At 34.0% G+C, this 19,457-nt stretch overlaps 1 protein-coding gene across 3 annotated transcripts in view; it reads left to right on the top strand.

Annotated features, from left to right (window-relative positions):
* The window catches only part of LOC142322956 (uncharacterized), a 204,600-nt gene that overhangs the window by 143,519 nt on the left and 41,624 nt on the right, over window positions 1-19,457 (top strand). For all 3 annotated transcript variants that reach the window (XM_075362068.1, XM_075362061.1, XM_075362052.1), the window contains 4 exons: window positions 990-1,037; window positions 8,374-8,421; window positions 15,151-15,198; window positions 18,772-18,816. In XM_075362068.1, coding sequence (XP_075218183.1) covers window positions 990-1,037; window positions 8,374-8,421; window positions 15,151-15,198; window positions 18,772-18,816 — 189 coding nt within the window. The remainder of the gene's footprint in view (window positions 1-989; window positions 1,038-8,373; window positions 8,422-15,150; window positions 15,199-18,771; window positions 18,817-19,457) is intronic.

Here is a 19,457-nt window from a genome sequence, read left to right as displayed (position 1 = left end):
TCTTCATTTTGACTCACTGGTAATACAGCAAAAACGTCGCTGCATTTGTAGGCAAAAACCAATAGGATTTGTCTTCAAACTTCAAACGCTCACCGTTATTATGTTTCAAAAGTGAAGACCACATTTTCGATGCTTTTCCTTTTCTTCACCGCTGGAGCGTCAAATAGGTAGTTTCTGAAGAAATACGGTTGCCCACAGCGTCCTGTACAACCGAGGGAGAAGTATTTAGCTTACAAATATCCATAAACTGTATTAAAATCTTTTTCTCCTACCTCCCGGACCGAATATTCCAGGCTATCTATTTACGATGCCTGAGATAGTAAATCGTCATAGACTGCGATCCACTATGAATTTAAAACTGCAAGGCTACTCGTAGCCTTCTCGGTTTACGCGTCTACTCCGGTAAATGCGATATATTCAGCCATAAGCCTATCGACCGGCAACGGTAAACAAACCGGACTTCTATTTATTTTCACGCGAATCTGAAGGGCTGTACGATACATTCGACCGAATGAGCCACGTACATGACTTGGAGTTAGATATTTTTACAATACAAAGCTATTATACTTTGCTCTCCTGACGTGGATGGAACGTGAGATGGATTTACATTGGAGGGTGATGAGCGTTACCGATGTCATTGTCTATACCATTATACTTACACGTAACATATAAAATAAATAGTTTTACGAAAAGTTTTTATTTCAACCTCTCTCTTCTTTTATAAATGTGTAGCTGCTACTTATTTGTAATCAGTTTACTAGTGATAGGTCGTACAATACCGCTCTGTATGGATCTTATAGGTGCATTATCCATGTAATAGAAAGTATTTTCCGTTTTTTTTTTTTGTTTTTTTTATTATTTTAATTGACATAAAATCGTGTTAAGTAACTGAAAAAAAATAGTTTTTATAATCGTTTATGTTAGTAAGCGTATACAGTTAAATTAATAATTTCATGTTTCTAACTGTTTAATTTTTTTTTATTTTTCAGCGGTGTTTGCCAAAAAGAAAACAATGGAAAAAATAATGAGGCTCATATGTAAGTACTTGAATTTTCAGAGTATTTAACAATTTGTATATTTATGCAAATAATACTTCGGTGTGTATTGGAAAATATCTGTCAAGTGTTCTTCGGCAAAACAGATATACTTCGCCTCCGATCCGTTCGCCTTATTAAAGTAAATGAAAGGTCGCAACGTCAGATCGGTTGCGGAAATGTTTACGTCGTTTAAAAAAATCATGCAGAAATTAGTACTTTTTCAAAAAAATGTACAACTACCGACGAGAGATAGACTGTTTTAGCTGTTTTACGTTAACATAATTTCAAAGTAGACACGAAACCGATGTTCTTATAAGGGTTCAGATTAAATCTGGGTTCCGGCTCATAACGGTAATTTCAGACAGTTGGTGTTTTGAAAGCCTATAAATAAAAATTTTAAAGTTTAACTGCTGACGATCGGGAACAGTATTCATTTTCTTTTGACTTTGTCTTTTAAAGAGAAAATACACGACTGCCCGAAAAAAAGTGTAATATATTTAGGGTGCATGTATATGTGTCTCTTCCATCGTAGCAGCTCAACCGCTGAACCGATATAGATGTATGACCTCGCATTGAAGTACTTATTAAATGAGTCTTAGGCTATAAAATTTGTATATTTTGATATCGTTATTGTTGTTAACATAATAATTACTACTATCTTTTTCGCTAAGATTGCTGTAGTTTCTACGTATTTTAAAATTAAAATTAAGATGTAACGAACGCGTGATATCTTTTAAAAATAAATAAATGATTCTAATTACGCAACGCATTTAAAAAAAGGACATACCCCGATGAAAACGGAATAATCAACGAAACTGATTCACAAATGCGTTAAGGAAGAAGAATGAACGTTTTAGAAAATTTAGAAATACTCAAATTAAAAAGTAACTATAAAACGATCATAAATGAACAGATTATCGACCAAGCGGATGTCCTTTTTCAAGAACCTCAATTTAATGAAAGTAGGAAATAAATCGATAAAATGGAAAGATAAGTTAAGCGTTAATAACAAATAAACAAGAAGAAAGCCAGACAAGGGTTGACGTCAATTGTAGGGAGAGGCGTTGGTTGACTAAATGCCTTTCCCGGGCTCAAATACAGTGAACAGGGTGAGTCTACAGGTAGGTAGTATTACATATAGTCAACATAGAAAAAAAGTCTAAAAAAAAAATAAATAAATAAATATTTAATAAAAACGTTTTATTAAATAAATATATTTTATATATTTATAAATAAATAAATAAAAATATATGTATTTTTAAATCAATTTAAAAAATCTGAAAAAAGTTAATACTATATACAAAATTTTTACCCGCACGCTCTTTAATTGTTCTATATTAAATAATAGCCTTTGTCAGCAATGTTTCTCTTTTGGCAGTCGTGTTTTTCAATTTTTAATATTTCTTTAGACATTTTAATACGGTTTACTAATTTCATTTCATTATTTATTTTATATATATATATATATATATATATATATATATATATATATATATATATATATATATATATATATATGGGAGTGATATGTACATTTTTAAATAAGTTTTGTTGATTTGAATATTTACAAGTTTCCTAAAATCTTTCATATGTATCTCTGAATTTCCCCTTTTACTTTCAGAAAGACAGATTAAAAAAAATATGTAGAACAAAATTTCTTTTGTTCTACACGACTTCATGTAATTTGATAAGTATTGCCCGGTTCATTCGCTTCCGCGCGTTGTGATTTAATGTTGTAATACTTAACAATTTACATTTTATTTAAAATAAGGTATATTGTATTTGATTTAAATTAAAGTTTATGTAATGCATTGTTTGATTATGGTTTTGTTTTTTCTGAATCGTTTCACTTTTGAATAAAAAAAAGTTAATTTTATTTCAAGAAAAAATAAGTACATGAAAAAATATTGTTGATGGAGTAGACAAGTTTTATAAAATCTATATTCAGAACGAATTGGAATTATTATTATTTTATTTTTTTAGATTATCATATACAATAAATAAAATAGAAGATGTAGAAAATGTTTAAACATCTGGTTTGCACAATATCGGTCTGAAATAATAATTGACGTATTTAATATTTTCCATTTTAGTCGACATATGGAAAATGACAAAGAAATGTTTGTCGATGATTAATAATCGAATAATAAATGTAAACAATTTAATAAGTATATTATTTCTGTTTCGTTTTAATGTCTTATTTTTTTATTTTCGTAACGTCTGAGAAAATAAAAGTATAAATAAAGAAAATTTGGAAGACGTGTAAGTTATCTTTTTATGAAATTATTTATGCTCAGTACTTTTTCCTTGAGTATCGTGTATTAAATTTACATCGGTCGCTCGTTCGGAAACATAATTTACCGATCCTTCTCGTTAAATTTAAAGAAAGTTCATTAACGTAGACAGATTTGCGGAAACGACTTAGATCGTTTAGAGAGGTGACACGGAAATAAGCGCTTACTAGTGGAAAATATATACATACAAAAATTATAAAAAAGATGTATTATAGAAAGAAAACGGTACTGCTGCATTAATCTTATTCCCGTATCGTTTGATACGGGTCAATTGTGAGTGACATGCGACTGGCCACTCATAGCGTTACATTTCATACGGCTGGCACGGGTGAAATTGTATATTAGTTTAGCAAGAGAAACATAATATATTATTTGATTTTCACAAAAAACTTATTTAATATATCACAACAGCTGTTTCGGTGCGCAGTACCTTCCTCAGTTGTACGAACAGAAAATTAAAGTTAAAAGTACATTACAACGAAAAACAATAATAGGGAATGTACACAAGTATCAGTTACATACAAATTATAAATACAATCGGTCGATTTAGTAAAAGGAGGGGGGGGTAATAGTTAACGCAGTAGATATATAAACTTATAGTAAAATGTTACGCCATACTGGTGTACACTTGACAGATGGCGTGCAGGAGAAACAAATAAATCCTTCAAATATAACGAAGTGATTAAAAAGCTTTTTCTTCCGAAAATGACCTATAGATCTGTTTCACCATAAAAAATGCCGTCGCCATCGTTTACCGTTAGCGGACTACTGCACGCGCAATTAACACACAATCCAATCTATAAGTATTGGGACGATCCAAACGAACTGATCGATATATTGTATACGCTTGTGGGTAAATAAGATACTGGAAACCGGCTGTTTCAAATGAAATCATATCTATAATCAACAAATTGAAAAACGTCGAATTTGGATACAGTATCTGTTTTTGTTTTTGGTTTTTCATAATGGACACAATATCACGTTTTATACTAGGCTGCAGTAAGAAAAGTGGAAAGGGGGCAAGAAGTCCTCCGGGGATCGGTTTTTCAGTGACCGATGACGGAAATTATGATACGAAAAGACATCGGTTGTGTAATGTATCTGATCCACGTGATGATGGTGAATTTTAAACGAGCCATAAATATGTTAACGAATAAATAACCATCTTAGCGAATAATTTGTCGGTTTGGGGAGTTTGAATGAGTACGATGATTATATCGAAAAGCATATAGGTGCTGCAAAAATTGCCGTTCACTGAAGAAACTAGAATGTTTATGAAACATGCAATTGCGATGGTTAAAACAAAAGTTAATACATATACGGATAATGAGTTAAATAGCCGCGTTACAGAAGATTTCTTGAAAGCTACCATTTCGACGTATGTAGAAAATAAAATACAAGAAATTAAATCGATTATCGCAAAAACGAAACGACAAAACTAAAAATTCATAAAAAATAATGTAAATTTCATCAGCTCAGATAAAAGCCGATGGAATAATGTTTATAAAGTATTAGTTTGGATTATTTATCTTTTTAATGTAGATATATTAATGTCTGAAATAGAAATTAAAATTAAGTAATTGAATAAGTTTGTTGTTTTTCCCAAATACGCTACCGGACAAAGCGAGGGGATTAGATTTAATTTCAGCAAGTAATACAGTTTTAAAATTCGGCGAAATACTCTACATCGTTAAATTCATAAATCAATAAAAAATACACGATTTGAATGTTTCCTTTTATCCAAACCGACACTCAAATCAGCACTCAAATCAACAAAATTCTTCTACCTCCATAATCTTTTCTCCTCTTATTTTCATATTCAGTGGCCCATCTTTGTTATTTCTACTACATTTCATTACTTTTGTTTTGTTCTTGTTTATTCTCATGCGATAGTTCTTGCGTAGGACTTCATCTAAGCCGTTCATTGTTTCTTCTAAATCCTTTTTACTCTCGGCTAGAATTACTACATCATCAGCAAATCGTAGCATCTTTATCTTTTCACCTTGTACTGTTACTCCGAATCTAAATTGTTCTTTAACATCATTAACTGCTAGTTCCATGTAAAGATTAAAAAGGAACGGGGATAGGAAACATCCTTGTCGGACTCCCATTCTTATTATGGGGCTTCTTTCTTATGTTCTTCAATTGTTACTGTTGCTATTTGGTTCCTGTACATGTTAGCAATTGTTCTTCTATCTCTGTATTTGAACCCTAATTTTTTTTAAATGCTGAACTTTGTATTCCAGTCTACGTTATCGAATGCCTTTTCTAGGTCTATAAACGCCAAGTATGTTGGTTTGTTTTTCTTTAATCTTCCTTCTACTATTAATCTGAGGCCTAAAATTGCTTCCCTTGTCCCTATACTTTTCCTGAAACCAACTTGGTCTTCTCCTAACACTTCTTCCACTCTCCTCTCAATTCTTCTGTATAGAATTCTAGTTAAGATTTTTGATGCATGACTAGTTAAACTAATTGATCTGTATTCTTCACATTTATCTGCCCCTGCTTTCTTTGGTATCATGACTATAACACTTTTTTTGAAGTCTGACGGAAATTCCCCTTTTTCATAAATATTACACACCAGTTTGTATATATCCTTATATCCTTATATCGGTTATATCCTTATATTTTGTATCAATCGCTTCCTCACCTGCACTGCGCAGTAATTATACAGGTATTCCGTCTATTCCAGGAGCCTTTCTGCCATTTAAATCTTTTAATGCTCTCTTAAATTCAGATTTCAGTATTGTTTCTCCCATTTCATCCTCCTCAACTTCCTCTTCTTCCTCTATAACACCATCTTCTAATTCATTTCCTCCGTATAACTCTTCAATATATTCCACCAATCTATCGACTTTACTTTTCGTATAATATATTGGTGTACCATCTTTGTTTAACACATTAGATTTTAATTTATGTACACCAAAATTTTCCTTAACTTTCCTGTATGCTCCGTCTATTTTACCAATGTTCATTTCTCTTTCCACTTCTGAACACTTTTCTTTAATCCACTCTTCTTTCGCCAGTTTGCACTTCCTGTTTATAGCATTTCTTAATTGCAGATAGTTCCTTTTACTTTCTTCATCACTAGCATTCTTATATTTTCTACGTTCATCCATCAGCTGCAATATATCGTCTGAAACCCAAGGTTTTCTACCAGTTCTCTTTATTCCGCCTAAGTTTGCTTCTGCTGATTTAAGAATTTCCTTTTTAACATTCTACCATTCTTTTTCTACATTTTCTACTTTATATTTTTTACTCAGACCTCTTGCGATGTTCTCCTCAAAAATCTTCTTTACCTCCTCTTCCTCAAGCTTCTCTAAATTCCACCGATTCATCTGATACCTTTTCTTCAGGTTTTTAAACCCCAATCGACATTTCATTATCACCAAATTATGGTCGCTATCAATGTCTGCTCCAGGGTAAGTTTTGCAGTCAACGAGTTGGTTTCTAAATCTTTGCTTAACCATGATATAATCTATCTGATACCTTGCAGTATCGCCTGGCTTTTTCCAAGTGTATATTCTTCTATTATGACGACTCGAAAAAACATAGAAAGCTAACGGGACACGAAAAATTACTGTGATTAATGGTAAAATACCGTACTTTTAAAGCTAAATACGTACGTAGCTAATTACATTATATTTTAGGTACTATAATATAAAATATAACGTTAAGAGTTTTACTGCATATTTGGATTAATCAGTAAATTGTTGTAATCCGTTTTTAAAAATAGGATGAACTTATAAAAATACTTATATGAGTTACTGTAATTAATACGTAAATTTACCGTATTTTAATATTTCTATTGGATATTTTTATTTTTTCCAGAGATTATCTACTAAATTTAGGGGCGTCTTAAATTCGAAGAAATACAGTATATTACCGTAATGTATAACACAATATATTACATTTTACTTAGCTATCATATACTAATAACGTCTCGAAGTAGCATCGATCATTCGGACGATTTTTAATAATGTTGAGACGAAGGAACCTTATAGTCTCAGAGAAGAAATATTTATTTTGGATATAAATTCGGTTATCGGGACAATTCTTCAGCTCCTTATTAGGACCAGTCGGTCCTATGGATCTTGTATCGTGTCGTGCGGTTCAAAGACCGAGGATCGCTCCAACAACACCTATTTTTGTATACAAAAATTATCTGAGACAATTACTAATTTCTCTTACGAGTTGACAGTAAGAATAAAAAAAGTCATCGCATACGAAAGCATCGTTCAAAGACAGAGGAAACCGATCACAAGAAAGAGAAATGTAGTAAGTCGTGAATAAATAATTACTGAAAAATAATAATTCCTGAAAAAATGTATTCTTCCATTGTTACACGATAAGCTAGGTTCTATGAACAAATTTCTTAAAACAGAGAACTGCAACCGGGTAGTACTTCAGTTTCACGGCGCTGAGATAAAAGAAGGCGTATTCGTCGGATTACAAATAAGAAAACTAATAAATTATTTTCCGCTTTGAAGAAATTTTGAATATACTGAATTTGCTGAACGGTATCGTTTAAAAATTTGATTTAAAACTTAACAAAAATATCGTTCTGCAATCTTCTTATAGAGGCACATTCCTTTCATTTAGAATTCAATTTATATTGAATATTTTACAAACTTTTTTTATCGTATTAAATAAACAAAAGTTTATCTCAAACCCATCGGATCGGTGTAGCGTTAAAACTAGTCGTCGCAAATCAGTTGATTTCGAAGTCGAGAGTTCTAAATTTCAAATACTAATAAAGGTAGTCGCTTTCATTCGGATTTGAATACTAGATCGTGGATACCACACGTTTTTAAAAAACCACACGTCTCAGAAATGGTTGGCCTGACTCTGTTCAAGACTACATGATTACCGGTACATGCCCGTAGATCTTGATGACTAATTGTTGATGCGACTATAAATAAAAATATTAAAAAAGAGCAAATCTTCATTGAAATAATGATTTATGATATTGTGTAAATAAAATTTAAATATGAGATCGTCACAAATTCATAATATTTTGTGTTTTTTTTTTTTATTATCAGAGAAGACACAGACAACGGTAAAAATGAAAACCCCGATGACTTAGTTTGGTAAGTAAAATTATAAATATATAATAGTAAGTATATGTTAACAAAAAAAAATTATAATGAAATTGTAAACCGTACGGTCTGAGTCTCGCAGCTATTACCATTTCTTCCGCTCATCAGAACTTTCTGTCTGTAATATATATAAAATTGTTTTTAACAAAATGATACTGATATCAAAAAAGGTAAGACCTACATTTAAATTATTAAAATCTGTTATTAATTTAGAATTTTAAAAAAATACATGTTAAATATATGTAACATACCATAGATATAAAATAAGATAGTAAACGATGTTTAAGCGTTTCATACAATAAGCAAAAAAAAAAAAAAAAAACATTTGTTACAAAACTCTTAACAGCCCGATTTCATTTGTATATAATACATATCACATTTACAGAAATAATACAATTCTTATGATTATTCGTTGTTTAATAAATGAAATCGAGCCGTTTTTAAAAAAATAAAACTGGCATAATGGCCTTCACGAATCAAAGATTCGCGATGTAATATTGCACTTATTACTTTAGTACCCTCGATGTTTATCTTTAATTTTTTCCGTTTTTAATAAAACTAGTATAATCTTTTGTAAACTAATACTTTTATTTTTGTTTAATGAAGTGATGGGGGAAAAAAATTTCATCTTCAGTACTTTCATTTACATAACAACATTTACTATTAATTTTATTATTTTAAGCTGCGCAGTACTATCAAGTACTGCTGTCTAGCGGCGCGATTCGTAAAGTCACATTTAAAAAAAAGTAACATATTCGAGGAGGATGAACCGCGGTTATCAAATAGAACCGCGGTTGCCGCGGTAAACAACAATACGTTGTTTAACAAAATTCTAAGTACTTTTTGAAATTATTCTTTATTACAAATCTAAGTGAACTGAAATAAAATGTTTTCATGCTTATTTTTTCCCCATTTCCATTTCACTTATAGGTTTAAAAATGTAAACGTAGTTCGTTGAGTTCGCCATGCCATCCAGTTCTGCGGACTCTTACCGGCAAAGTTCTAACGAATTTTCATGACAATATTCGTATTTAGAAATAGGCTCAAGTTGAAAAAGGTTTAGCAGGAGTACTGAAAAGAGAACTATTTAAGATAGTATAATCAATCTCAAAAGAAGAACTCCATATAATTAAATGTAGACCGATTTCCCTTGTATCATCCGAACTGCCCTACTGAACTCACACTGGCTAAAACTAAAAACCGGATCGCAGCGCTAACGTTACGTTTGAGGTAGCCGGTGTTATGGAATTCTGCGATTTAAAGTAGATATCGATATCTGAAAAAGATGGTAACGACTAAAATCATAAAAATTACGTCGGCGATTAAAGAATCTGCTGAAGTTTACATAGAAATCTTAATATTATATATTAAAAATTATTTGAAAATGAAATGCTCATTGTAACCTATTTCCTTGAAATCTAGAAACTACCTAAGACAATATAACAAATACGTAATGTATAAGGTTAATTGCGACATTACTGTTGTACGATGTTTTTCAATGAGTTGCTGATTAGCGGCTGATCTCCCCGTGAAAATATTTTTTCAAGGTTATTAAAACCTGTGCTTCGGAGAACGTCTGTGAAGTCTTTTTTTAAAATTATGACACACGTGCAGAGGCTCATGGTTAATGGCGGTAATTTGCTTATTTATATCAAATTTTGTTTTCGAATAAGAAGAGAAATATCGTTAAGAATCGTTGAAAAAGTAATTAATCGTTGCACAACCGAACAACTATTACGATTTAATTTGTGGCGATAACTGTTTTGATGTGCAAACCGATTTCAAAGAATCGATGACTAGAGGTGGAATTTATGCCAGTCCCATCGAAATTACAGCTGCAGAAAATTATATTTCCTAAGTTCAAGATGTATTCTGAAATTGTCGAACATATCTGCACTTATGGTTTACGACTATAAATTTCTAATTTACGAATTTCTTGGCCTCAGTCATGGAGGATGCCACGAATGGAGAACTTGTAATCGCCGGTAGGCGACTGATCTGTCGCAGTTTTTAAAGAACGGATTAGTCCGTTTTTCTGGTGAAGCATTTGCTGAAGACCTGCTAGTGTGCAGGGAATTGACAACGGCAATATCAGAACAACGCCTTTGAGTTTCAGCTTCATGATCGCCAAGAAAATAGATCCGAAAAATGCTATGACACTGGTTAGGAAGAGCGAAATGGGAAAAAGAAACCGCGTTATAAGCTTCGGTTGATATAAACCAAGGTGATGAAGTTGCCCCTGAAGAGTGAATATTGTTGGAATGTATGAGAAACGACTGGAATAGTCGGTCCAAACGATGTCATCTGAAAAAAAAATTTTTTCTTAAGAAAATCTTGATATTCGTAAGAAAATGTTTAGATTGGAGCGTTTAACCGATCACGAAACACTTCAAAGTTCACCAGGACTTGTACTTCAGGAATCCGTACCATACCGTTGGAAAAACAAATGCGTTTCACCATTCATTCACCATCTCGTTTCCGTACTCTATAAAATCTACACGTTCATTTCATCCGAAGAACAGCTATCGTTGTTGTAGTTTAATGTAGAAACGTACCTAAAGCCTTAAGTACCTAATGTGGGATCGTATCATTAAATGTTTTACCAGATCATCCTCATAAAATCACACATAAGGATGGGAATGCTGCCTATATGTCTATAAAAATTGCAAAACTTATTTACAGTCGGCGATTTTCACCTCGGCAAGAGCAATTAACATGCAATCCTCAACGCCAACCCTTTTTGTGAAGCCATACTGGCCTTGATTTAAATTTAAACAGTTCACCTCAGTGCTTTTCCATAGTCGTTCTACAACCAGCCTTTCAAGCAACTTGCCGATTACCGAAAAGAGGCGGTTAGGTCGATAACTCCCGACCTCACTAGGATCCTTTCCTGGTTATAAGAGCACCCTTACAAAAGCCACATTCCAAAAAGTCAGGAAGCAGCCCCTGCTTAGGCACCCCGAGAACAGCCTGCAAAGTGGCTCTCTTATAACAGGCAGCAGATGGTAGAATATATCCGGATCAAGTTGGTCAATCCTCGGTGGCTTTATCGTGACATTCTAGAAACTACTCTGTCTACACCAACGGGATCCACAGCCCGTACACTAGGGAAGGACATAGCCACAGTCCTAACGCTGACCATTGCTTTACCCTCTGTGCATCTGAAAATAGTGTATCGTAAACGTGTGGTACGTCGCCACAGATGTTAAAGTGTGATCATGACCAGCATACTCGCATCGAAGACTGGACAGCACATTCAATGGTTTTGGCCGGTAACATGATTTTGCGAGCTGCCAGGGGTTGCGCTGCAACTCGCGAATGGAGTCTTGTCATAACTTGAGTTTGGCTTCCTTGATGTCATGAACATATACATTACGGGCGCGCTGGTAGTTCCGCAGAACCTCAGAGCACACGGTATCAACGATATTCTCCGTTAGGGAGCGACGCTGCTATTTTGTCTTAGCGGACCTAATTCTTGGGCGAAACACGCTAAAGTCAGAGGAAAACCTCTTTTTCTCGGGTTCCCCCTTCGTTTAACAGACGGCTCCCCGGAAGCAGCGATCATGACGGCGTCCAGGCACTCCCCGATCAGCGGACTGGCCACTACCTAATGGTCCGTGGCTAACTTAGGCTACCCTACGGTAGCCTGTTAATGGACCCAATCGCAGCCAGTCTTAATGGCCTTGCCGAATTGTTCAGCCATCAATTCCACTTCCTCCCTGTGCTTCATGCGCCATTCCAAACTTTGCAAGACAGCTGCTCACTCGCGCCGTAGCCTGTCCTCATCTAGGCCCCTTAGGCTATAGTGACCCGAATCTGTAGACTACCTCTGTAAACGATCCCATCGTTTATAAGCCTGTGCTCGCTCACACTGGCCACTGGAATTACTCGTATTTCTTAGCAAGCAAGTCTCCTGTTCACAAGTCTGTTCTCTATGAATTTGAAGGCTGCAATTTTCTTTTATCCCTGCAGGCCGTTGTGCGTAACTATTTGTCTAACCGTTCGGATTTGTTTAGAGGTGCGCACCTGGCTGTGAAAAAACTGTATCACTAGGGGAAATCCACAGCGTTCCGTTCTCGGTCCCTTGCTGTGGAACCTGCTAATACACGAATTTCTGGGACGGACATTCCCAAAAGGGGTCACAGCCCAGGCTTTCGCCGATGACTCTCTCCTGTTAGTACATGATGATTCCTGACTGCAGCTAGAAGACCGAGTGCAGGGGTTTTGGTCATTCGCGAAAAACTGGATGGATATGCAAAATTTCAAGATATCTGTGCCTAAGACAAAATATATCCTTCTCTAGCGTGGAGACAAATTATTGTATAGTCATACCCCTCATATAAAGCATAAAGGCTGCGTAATCACCCGAGTTAAAGTTTATAAGTACGTAGGTGTTTTGTTTTATGAGATGTTTTTAGCAACCACATTAGACAAGTGGCGGCGGACGCCATCTCTGTGATGCTCTATCTTAGTAGGATTGCTCGGAATTATTAAAGGTTGTCAGGCCGTGATTTGTATATGGTGTACCGAGGTGTCTTCGAGAGTATGGCCTCTTATGCTGTGACCGATTAGGCGTAGAGTTTGGAAAGATTGAGAGCACTTATTTAGAATTTAAGAAGTGGCCAACGCAGAAAGGCCTCCTTTGGGAAAGGCTCTCCCAATCGATTTAATAGTAAAAATTCGGGCGGCCATGTGGAAGATACGAAGAGGCAGAAAAGCCGAGGTATTTGGGATGCGGTTTTGAGCCTGTCCTGTTCGGGAGCGAAACGATGATCACAATACACCGGTTCTAAATTTCGAACAGTTGCCCATATCCCGCTTGCGGAGTTGGCTTTTTAGCTTCGTGATGGATGCATGGCACCAAGTACGGCACACTACAGCTAAAGGAAAGTCCTTGTATAGATTTGAAAAAGTCTTGTGGGGATGATATGCCTCTTCATCGTTTTTAAGGGCAGCGGATGACCAGGTGCTCTTCAAACACGCGAATTTGAACCAATATTTGTTTTGGTTCTGCCTTGCAGCTGATGCCCTTCAGCTGTGCGTTTGTGGGAGTTCTAGTCGAACGAACACATGATGTTTGACTGTCCAGCTCTTGATGAGGGGCAGATCTCTGGCCACCCTGGAACTTAGATCTCAACGGGAAAATTGGTTACTCATTAGCAACGACTCAATATTTTGTGACCGGCATTGTCGGACATTGTATGTTCTATGATGCCGTAGCTTTGTTCAACCGGCGTCAGTAGTTTTTTTAAGGAAAAGATTCTTCTCTCGCTACTGTGGGAAACTACCCGAGTATTATGGCTGACCATAAGCCAATTACGGCTCTAAGCGATTTAATATTGGTGGAAAAATACTTGCTGGCATTCAGCGACCTAGGCGTGGAAGCGAATTGCTGTCTTGACTTATTTAATTAATTTTTTTGAGTGTCGTATATATTTTAGTAGTTGACGGCCTGCGCTTACCAATTTAAAAAATATAAAACTAGTGTGCGGTGTGACACGAATCAAGTGGTGTGTTGCACCACGTTTATTTTGGTCACGCAATTAGGTTAGCTTTGAGCTAGATATGACACTGGTCGCTAAACTGATTCAAGGTTCAGAAGCCGTTTGTGGCACAGAAATTCGGTGTGTTGCTTTAGGGCGACCGAATGGTGTGGTGGCGGGAGAAATGACATGCAAACCAATTACCCTCCCGACCCAGGAGCAAGGAACTGATGGCCAAATTCTGTGATTAATAGAGGATTAATATCCTTCCCTGATTTCCTTAAGTATCGTACCTTTCTCATTTCCCTATGCTTTTGCTTCCTGCATCGCATTAGCGGAGCTTCTGTTATGGCTGCATTTAATTTCTGCTTGCATTTTGTCAATCTTCAGTTATTTGGCCTCTTCTGCTGGTATAGATCAATATTATATGTGAGTGGCGCGATTGTGCTTTTTACATAGGCTTGACTACCCTATTGCGATCTATAGTCTGGAAGTACAACGGTACGAGTGGTCAGTCAAGTAACCGGAGGCAGGTGCAGCAGGCCTCCGGTTTAAAGCTAGTTTCTCAGTAACTAGAAGAAAAATCGAAAAAGACAGACACAGTTTTTTGTAAAAAATTTAATTTCAAATACTGTAAACGGTCTTCGATTTCATTTTGGCCATAGTAAATTTAAATATCGGCAAGGAGCATAATCTGTTAGTTCCCGCTAGCCGTTTAAACGGTCACATTCTTGAAGCAGTGAAGCATTTCATTACAACAACGTAGTCATAAAAACTATGTTTATGCAGAATTTCAGATCAATCTGTCGAGTAATTTTTGCGTGAAAGTGTAACAGAAACAGAGATTACTATAGGTATACAAACCTATATATCAGATGATTTTAGTTCTAATGTGTATTTATTCGGCTTTTTTTTCTAATGCTTATAGAAATATTTGTTTTTGAATTTTTGTTACATTAATAATAAAAGTAAGAAATATTTTTATAAAAAGGTTAAAAATGAGAAGCTTCTATAGTTGTGATGATGTTGGTGGCCACTGACATAAAATTTATCATATGAAATCATATTCATTGTATTCAGAATTTTATCTGCTTTATGTGATTTTAAATAAAATTTTACCTCTATTAGTGATCAAAGAAGAAACAATAAAATTACAAAAACTCTTGATTAATATATCAATGTATTTATGTTCATTGTCTGATTTCCACTTTAACCGAATTCTTTTTATTATTTTCAGCTACGATTCTACTCCAAACAATGAGGAACAATTTCAGTCACCGATTAAGTTAGTGATCGTTTTACTTAATTATATTTTATTCCTTTTATTATTATGTAAATATATCTTTTGTGTCGCATTAAGAAACAAAACTTCTCTGGTCCCTTAAGTAAAAATACATCGAGACACATTATAATTATTTACATAAAATAGTTAAATTTCTGATCGTGATTGATAAAAGATTCTTTTCAAATTCATAATCAATATACCACCGGGTGTTAACAAGTATAGCTACCCTTAAAAATGTTTCAACAGTTTAGCATAGAAAAATGAAATTTTACAAAACTTCCTACCTCAAAACCATCTATTTTCCGCACGAGACTGTAAGTCGGGGTGTACAGTAAGCCGCTTTCGAATGGCACGTGAAAAACATTAATTAAAAATATGTTTCTTAGGATTGTCGCAGCCCGAAATATTTCTACATCAAATTGTTATTTTTTCAACTTCTCTAAAACTGTTATCACAATCCTACCCTTCCTGTTTAAAATGTTTGAGTTTTACTCAAACGGGATCCTCTCGGGTTCCTTTGGACGCCTGAAGTGTAATATTCTCGTAGTCGTACAGAAAGAATATCGTTTCATAGGAAGTAGGAGTGTTTGCAAAATTATATTTTTCTTCCTTAAAATTTTGAAAAGTTATTTATGTGAACGTTTCATAAACGTCGTTCATTAAGTATTTTTGGAAAGAATTAGAGCAAGGGGACTACAGATGGATCTTGATTACCGATCCGCATTGTTTTCTATGTTTTAATAAATTATTTATATAAATTTAGTAAACTTAAGTCCGTTGTATTATAATTTTAAACCGAAACAAGCATCATTTCATTTTTTGACTATACCTAAAAACAAATCGATTATTAAAAGTACGTACAAAAAAATCATTTAATTTTGTTACGTTTAAAATATTAGAAAAAGACATGTATTATTTAGAAATAATTTTGAGTTTAAACTATAAGTCGACAGTGTCAATAGTTTATAAAAACTGATATTTAAATATTGTATTTGAATTGTTTTACATATTCTAAAAATCGAAGAAAACTGAAAATCTTTAATATTACTTCAATAATTTTTTTAAATATATACAAATATAAATTTTGTTTATACGTTTTCTAATGGCAATAATCTACATATAAAGTTAGAATACACACTATAATAGAGAGTTATTCTATTTTATCCTAACTTATTCTAAGTCAAACCTAAAAAGTTGTGTTTAGCGGCACAGGTAATTTTTAGTAGAATCTTATATATTTTGTAGAAGAAATTCTTAAACTCGAAATATGTTTTGGATATCTTTGTATGATTTGCAGTGTGTTGATATCAAACATGTAAATCAAAGCATCTATTACCATGACCACGTCATTAGTGGGTCTTTGATAAACAATTTTTATTTGTTTAAAATCAGAAGGTAAAAATCTTAACCAATCCGTTATTACTAATGGATGATTATACTTCTTGATTTCATCTTCGTCATCTTCTCCAATAATAAATATCCACACATATTTATTCATTACATAAAGTTTTTGATTTATTATAAAAATGTTTTCAAATGATTGCCTTTATAGTTGAACAAATCTTTTTCTATATTATTCGTTGTTGATGGTGGTGGTGGTTCTTTTGGTAAGTACGATTTTATCTTAGTCTTCGGTGTCGTCGTCGTCGTCGTCGACGTCATAACGAAGGTTGTCGACTGCGGTTATCCATATATACTTTGAATAGCCGCAATATCATCAATACCCAATTCGTATAACTAGGTAACATAATAGCATTTTTGTATCTAGAATGCTCTAAAGATAAAGTATGACCGATTTCATGAATTAGCATTGAGTAAAGCTCTAACGCATTCGGATTAATGTTTCCGTCGGTATTATAACTCCAATCTTCAGAATTGTCAATATGTATTTCAATCAAAGATTTGTTTTCAGTAGGAAAGTAAGCCTGTGCAAGAATATTTTCTTTTCCATCGCAACCATCGAAACATCTTTTTTTTATTTGAAATCTGTGTGTAAATCTTTTGAATGATATAACAATATCGGGGTTGGTAACGTAGTGATAAAATGTTAATGCTGAATGTCTAGCCCACACATCGAAATCTTTATTAGTTATTTCTTGAATGGTATTACTCGCGAACGAAAAATGCCACGATATATTGCGTTTATTCCAAAAGTACTGTTCTAGTTTGTAAGGTGATATGGAATCGATGACACCGCATCTAGGTTTTTGCATCAACCGAACAGTTTCTTCGATCACTTCGCTGTCTATTGGTAATTGATAATATTCTTGAAACAATTTTATCGCAGCACTCAATCAATGTCGGTATTATCGTCATTGTTAAGATAACTCAATTCGGTCAGATATTCGTAGTAATGTTTAAATAGGGGTACTGCGTCAATAGTACTCTCTGCTTTCGCAGGGAGAGCTAGTGTCGCCGTCCGCCATATTTGTTTTTCCCGTTTTCCCTGTGGGAATTTTCCTTTTCCCTCAGCGGGGTGTTTGAAATTCTACAGGGGTGCCAACTTTGGTAATATATATTCGCTTTGAATATTATTTATAATATTAGTAGTAATCCGTCCGTCGCCCTGATGACGTCATACTTTTAATTTTAAAATTACCTCCACCTGTTTAAAAGTAATTAAAATATTTGGAAATAGCCCCAATCGGGGCACTGGTACCCCGTCAAAATCCACACCTCGCGTTTGGTCCGACGCGCTAATGACGTAGCACTTTGAATTTTTAAAATCTCACACCCATTTGCTAGTTATTCAACATTTTGTAAACATAGCCCCCCCAATAAAGGACGGGGCGGAACCAAAACCAATCGGAACGGTCCGCCATGCCACAATGATGACGTAGCACTTGGAATATTTAAAATCACCCACCCGTTCTCGAGATATCGCTTTTCTTGGAAACCAGAATCTTCAGACTGTTTTTCTTATCTTTTAAGACAATTTTCTTAAGACGGTCTGGTAACGTCTTAAGACATTACCTAATTAACACCTGAACGTCTTAAAACACACCTGAAGACGTTTGTCCTAGAATGCCGTTTTTTTCAACTACTTCCATTTGAGAATGAATTGTAATCGATTATTAATGTTATATTTGTAATTTTTTAGATTTCTATTTGCCGTATGAACCGATTAAATACGATAAAAGTATCGTCCACGTAACTAGAGTAAATTATTATGTTCTTTTACGGTGCTTTTTTTTTAAATTCGTTGAAATAAATAACACTTATAATAATAATAATAATAACTAATAATTTGCAACATTACTTTCAATTAAATGTAGAGGTAAGCCGATATTAATTAATTTTTTTTTTTTACTTAATTTAATTTCTTTAAATAACATAATTTACCGTTAGTTTTCTGTTATAAGGATATCATTTGCATAAGCTAAATTATTTACAATACATACACATTTCCTCTTTCTCGCCCTATCTCTCACTGATTTTCAGGTTTTCAATAAAATTGAACAAGCTAAATTTATTCTACTGTTATTAGATAAAACAAAGAGATTTTGATTTTAATGTGTTATTACTGCAGTATGTAACACACTATTTAATCCATATTTTCTACGTATGTTTTAGAGGTGAAGATGAGGAATGGGACAAAAACTTTGATAAAAAAATGATGTAAGTAGTATTACAGACATTTATCCATATATATTAATTATGTAATAATTTCCCCTTACCAACTATTTTTATTATTATGTTCGAGCGCATTCGGATATGCAAGCCCCATCTCTTATAATCCAGTAACATTTTGGTCATCCCTTGCCGTAAGGGTTCGTCATATTAAAAATTGTTACGGGCAATTTTATGTGTTTAGAGGACTAACGACCACTTTAAACCGAGTCAATACTGAGATTATAACTAAGGTATGATTTTTTTGCCTTCGAAACACAATTTTTTCCATCCCCTCGGCCAATGGTTGGTGATATAAAAAACCTTTACTTAGATAAGTTTTAGGACCTTATCCAAAAAATAGTAGGAACTTTAAACGAATTTGTTTTACTTAATAATTCATTAAATATATAATATAATATATTAGTAAAATATATTTTACTTAATAAGAAATTTATAGCGATTTATTTTTTTCCGAAAAATCCCCCATTTCCACTCCAGTGGTCCGATTTTGTCCATTAACCAACTCGACCGAGATTTTCGGTCGTTATATTTTATGTATCAATTTGAACGTGATTGGAACAAAATTACGGCAGTTATCGTGTCCACAAGAAAGTGAACATATATATATATATTCACTATCCTTTACC

This window comes from Lycorma delicatula, chromosome 1, assembly GCF_047948215.1.
Source record: "Lycorma delicatula isolate Av1 chromosome 1, ASM4794821v1, whole genome shotgun sequence".
NCBI lineage: Eukaryota > Metazoa > Arthropoda > Insecta > Hemiptera > Fulgoridae > Lycorma > Lycorma delicatula.
This window is presented reverse-complemented; position numbering and strand designations above follow the sequence as displayed.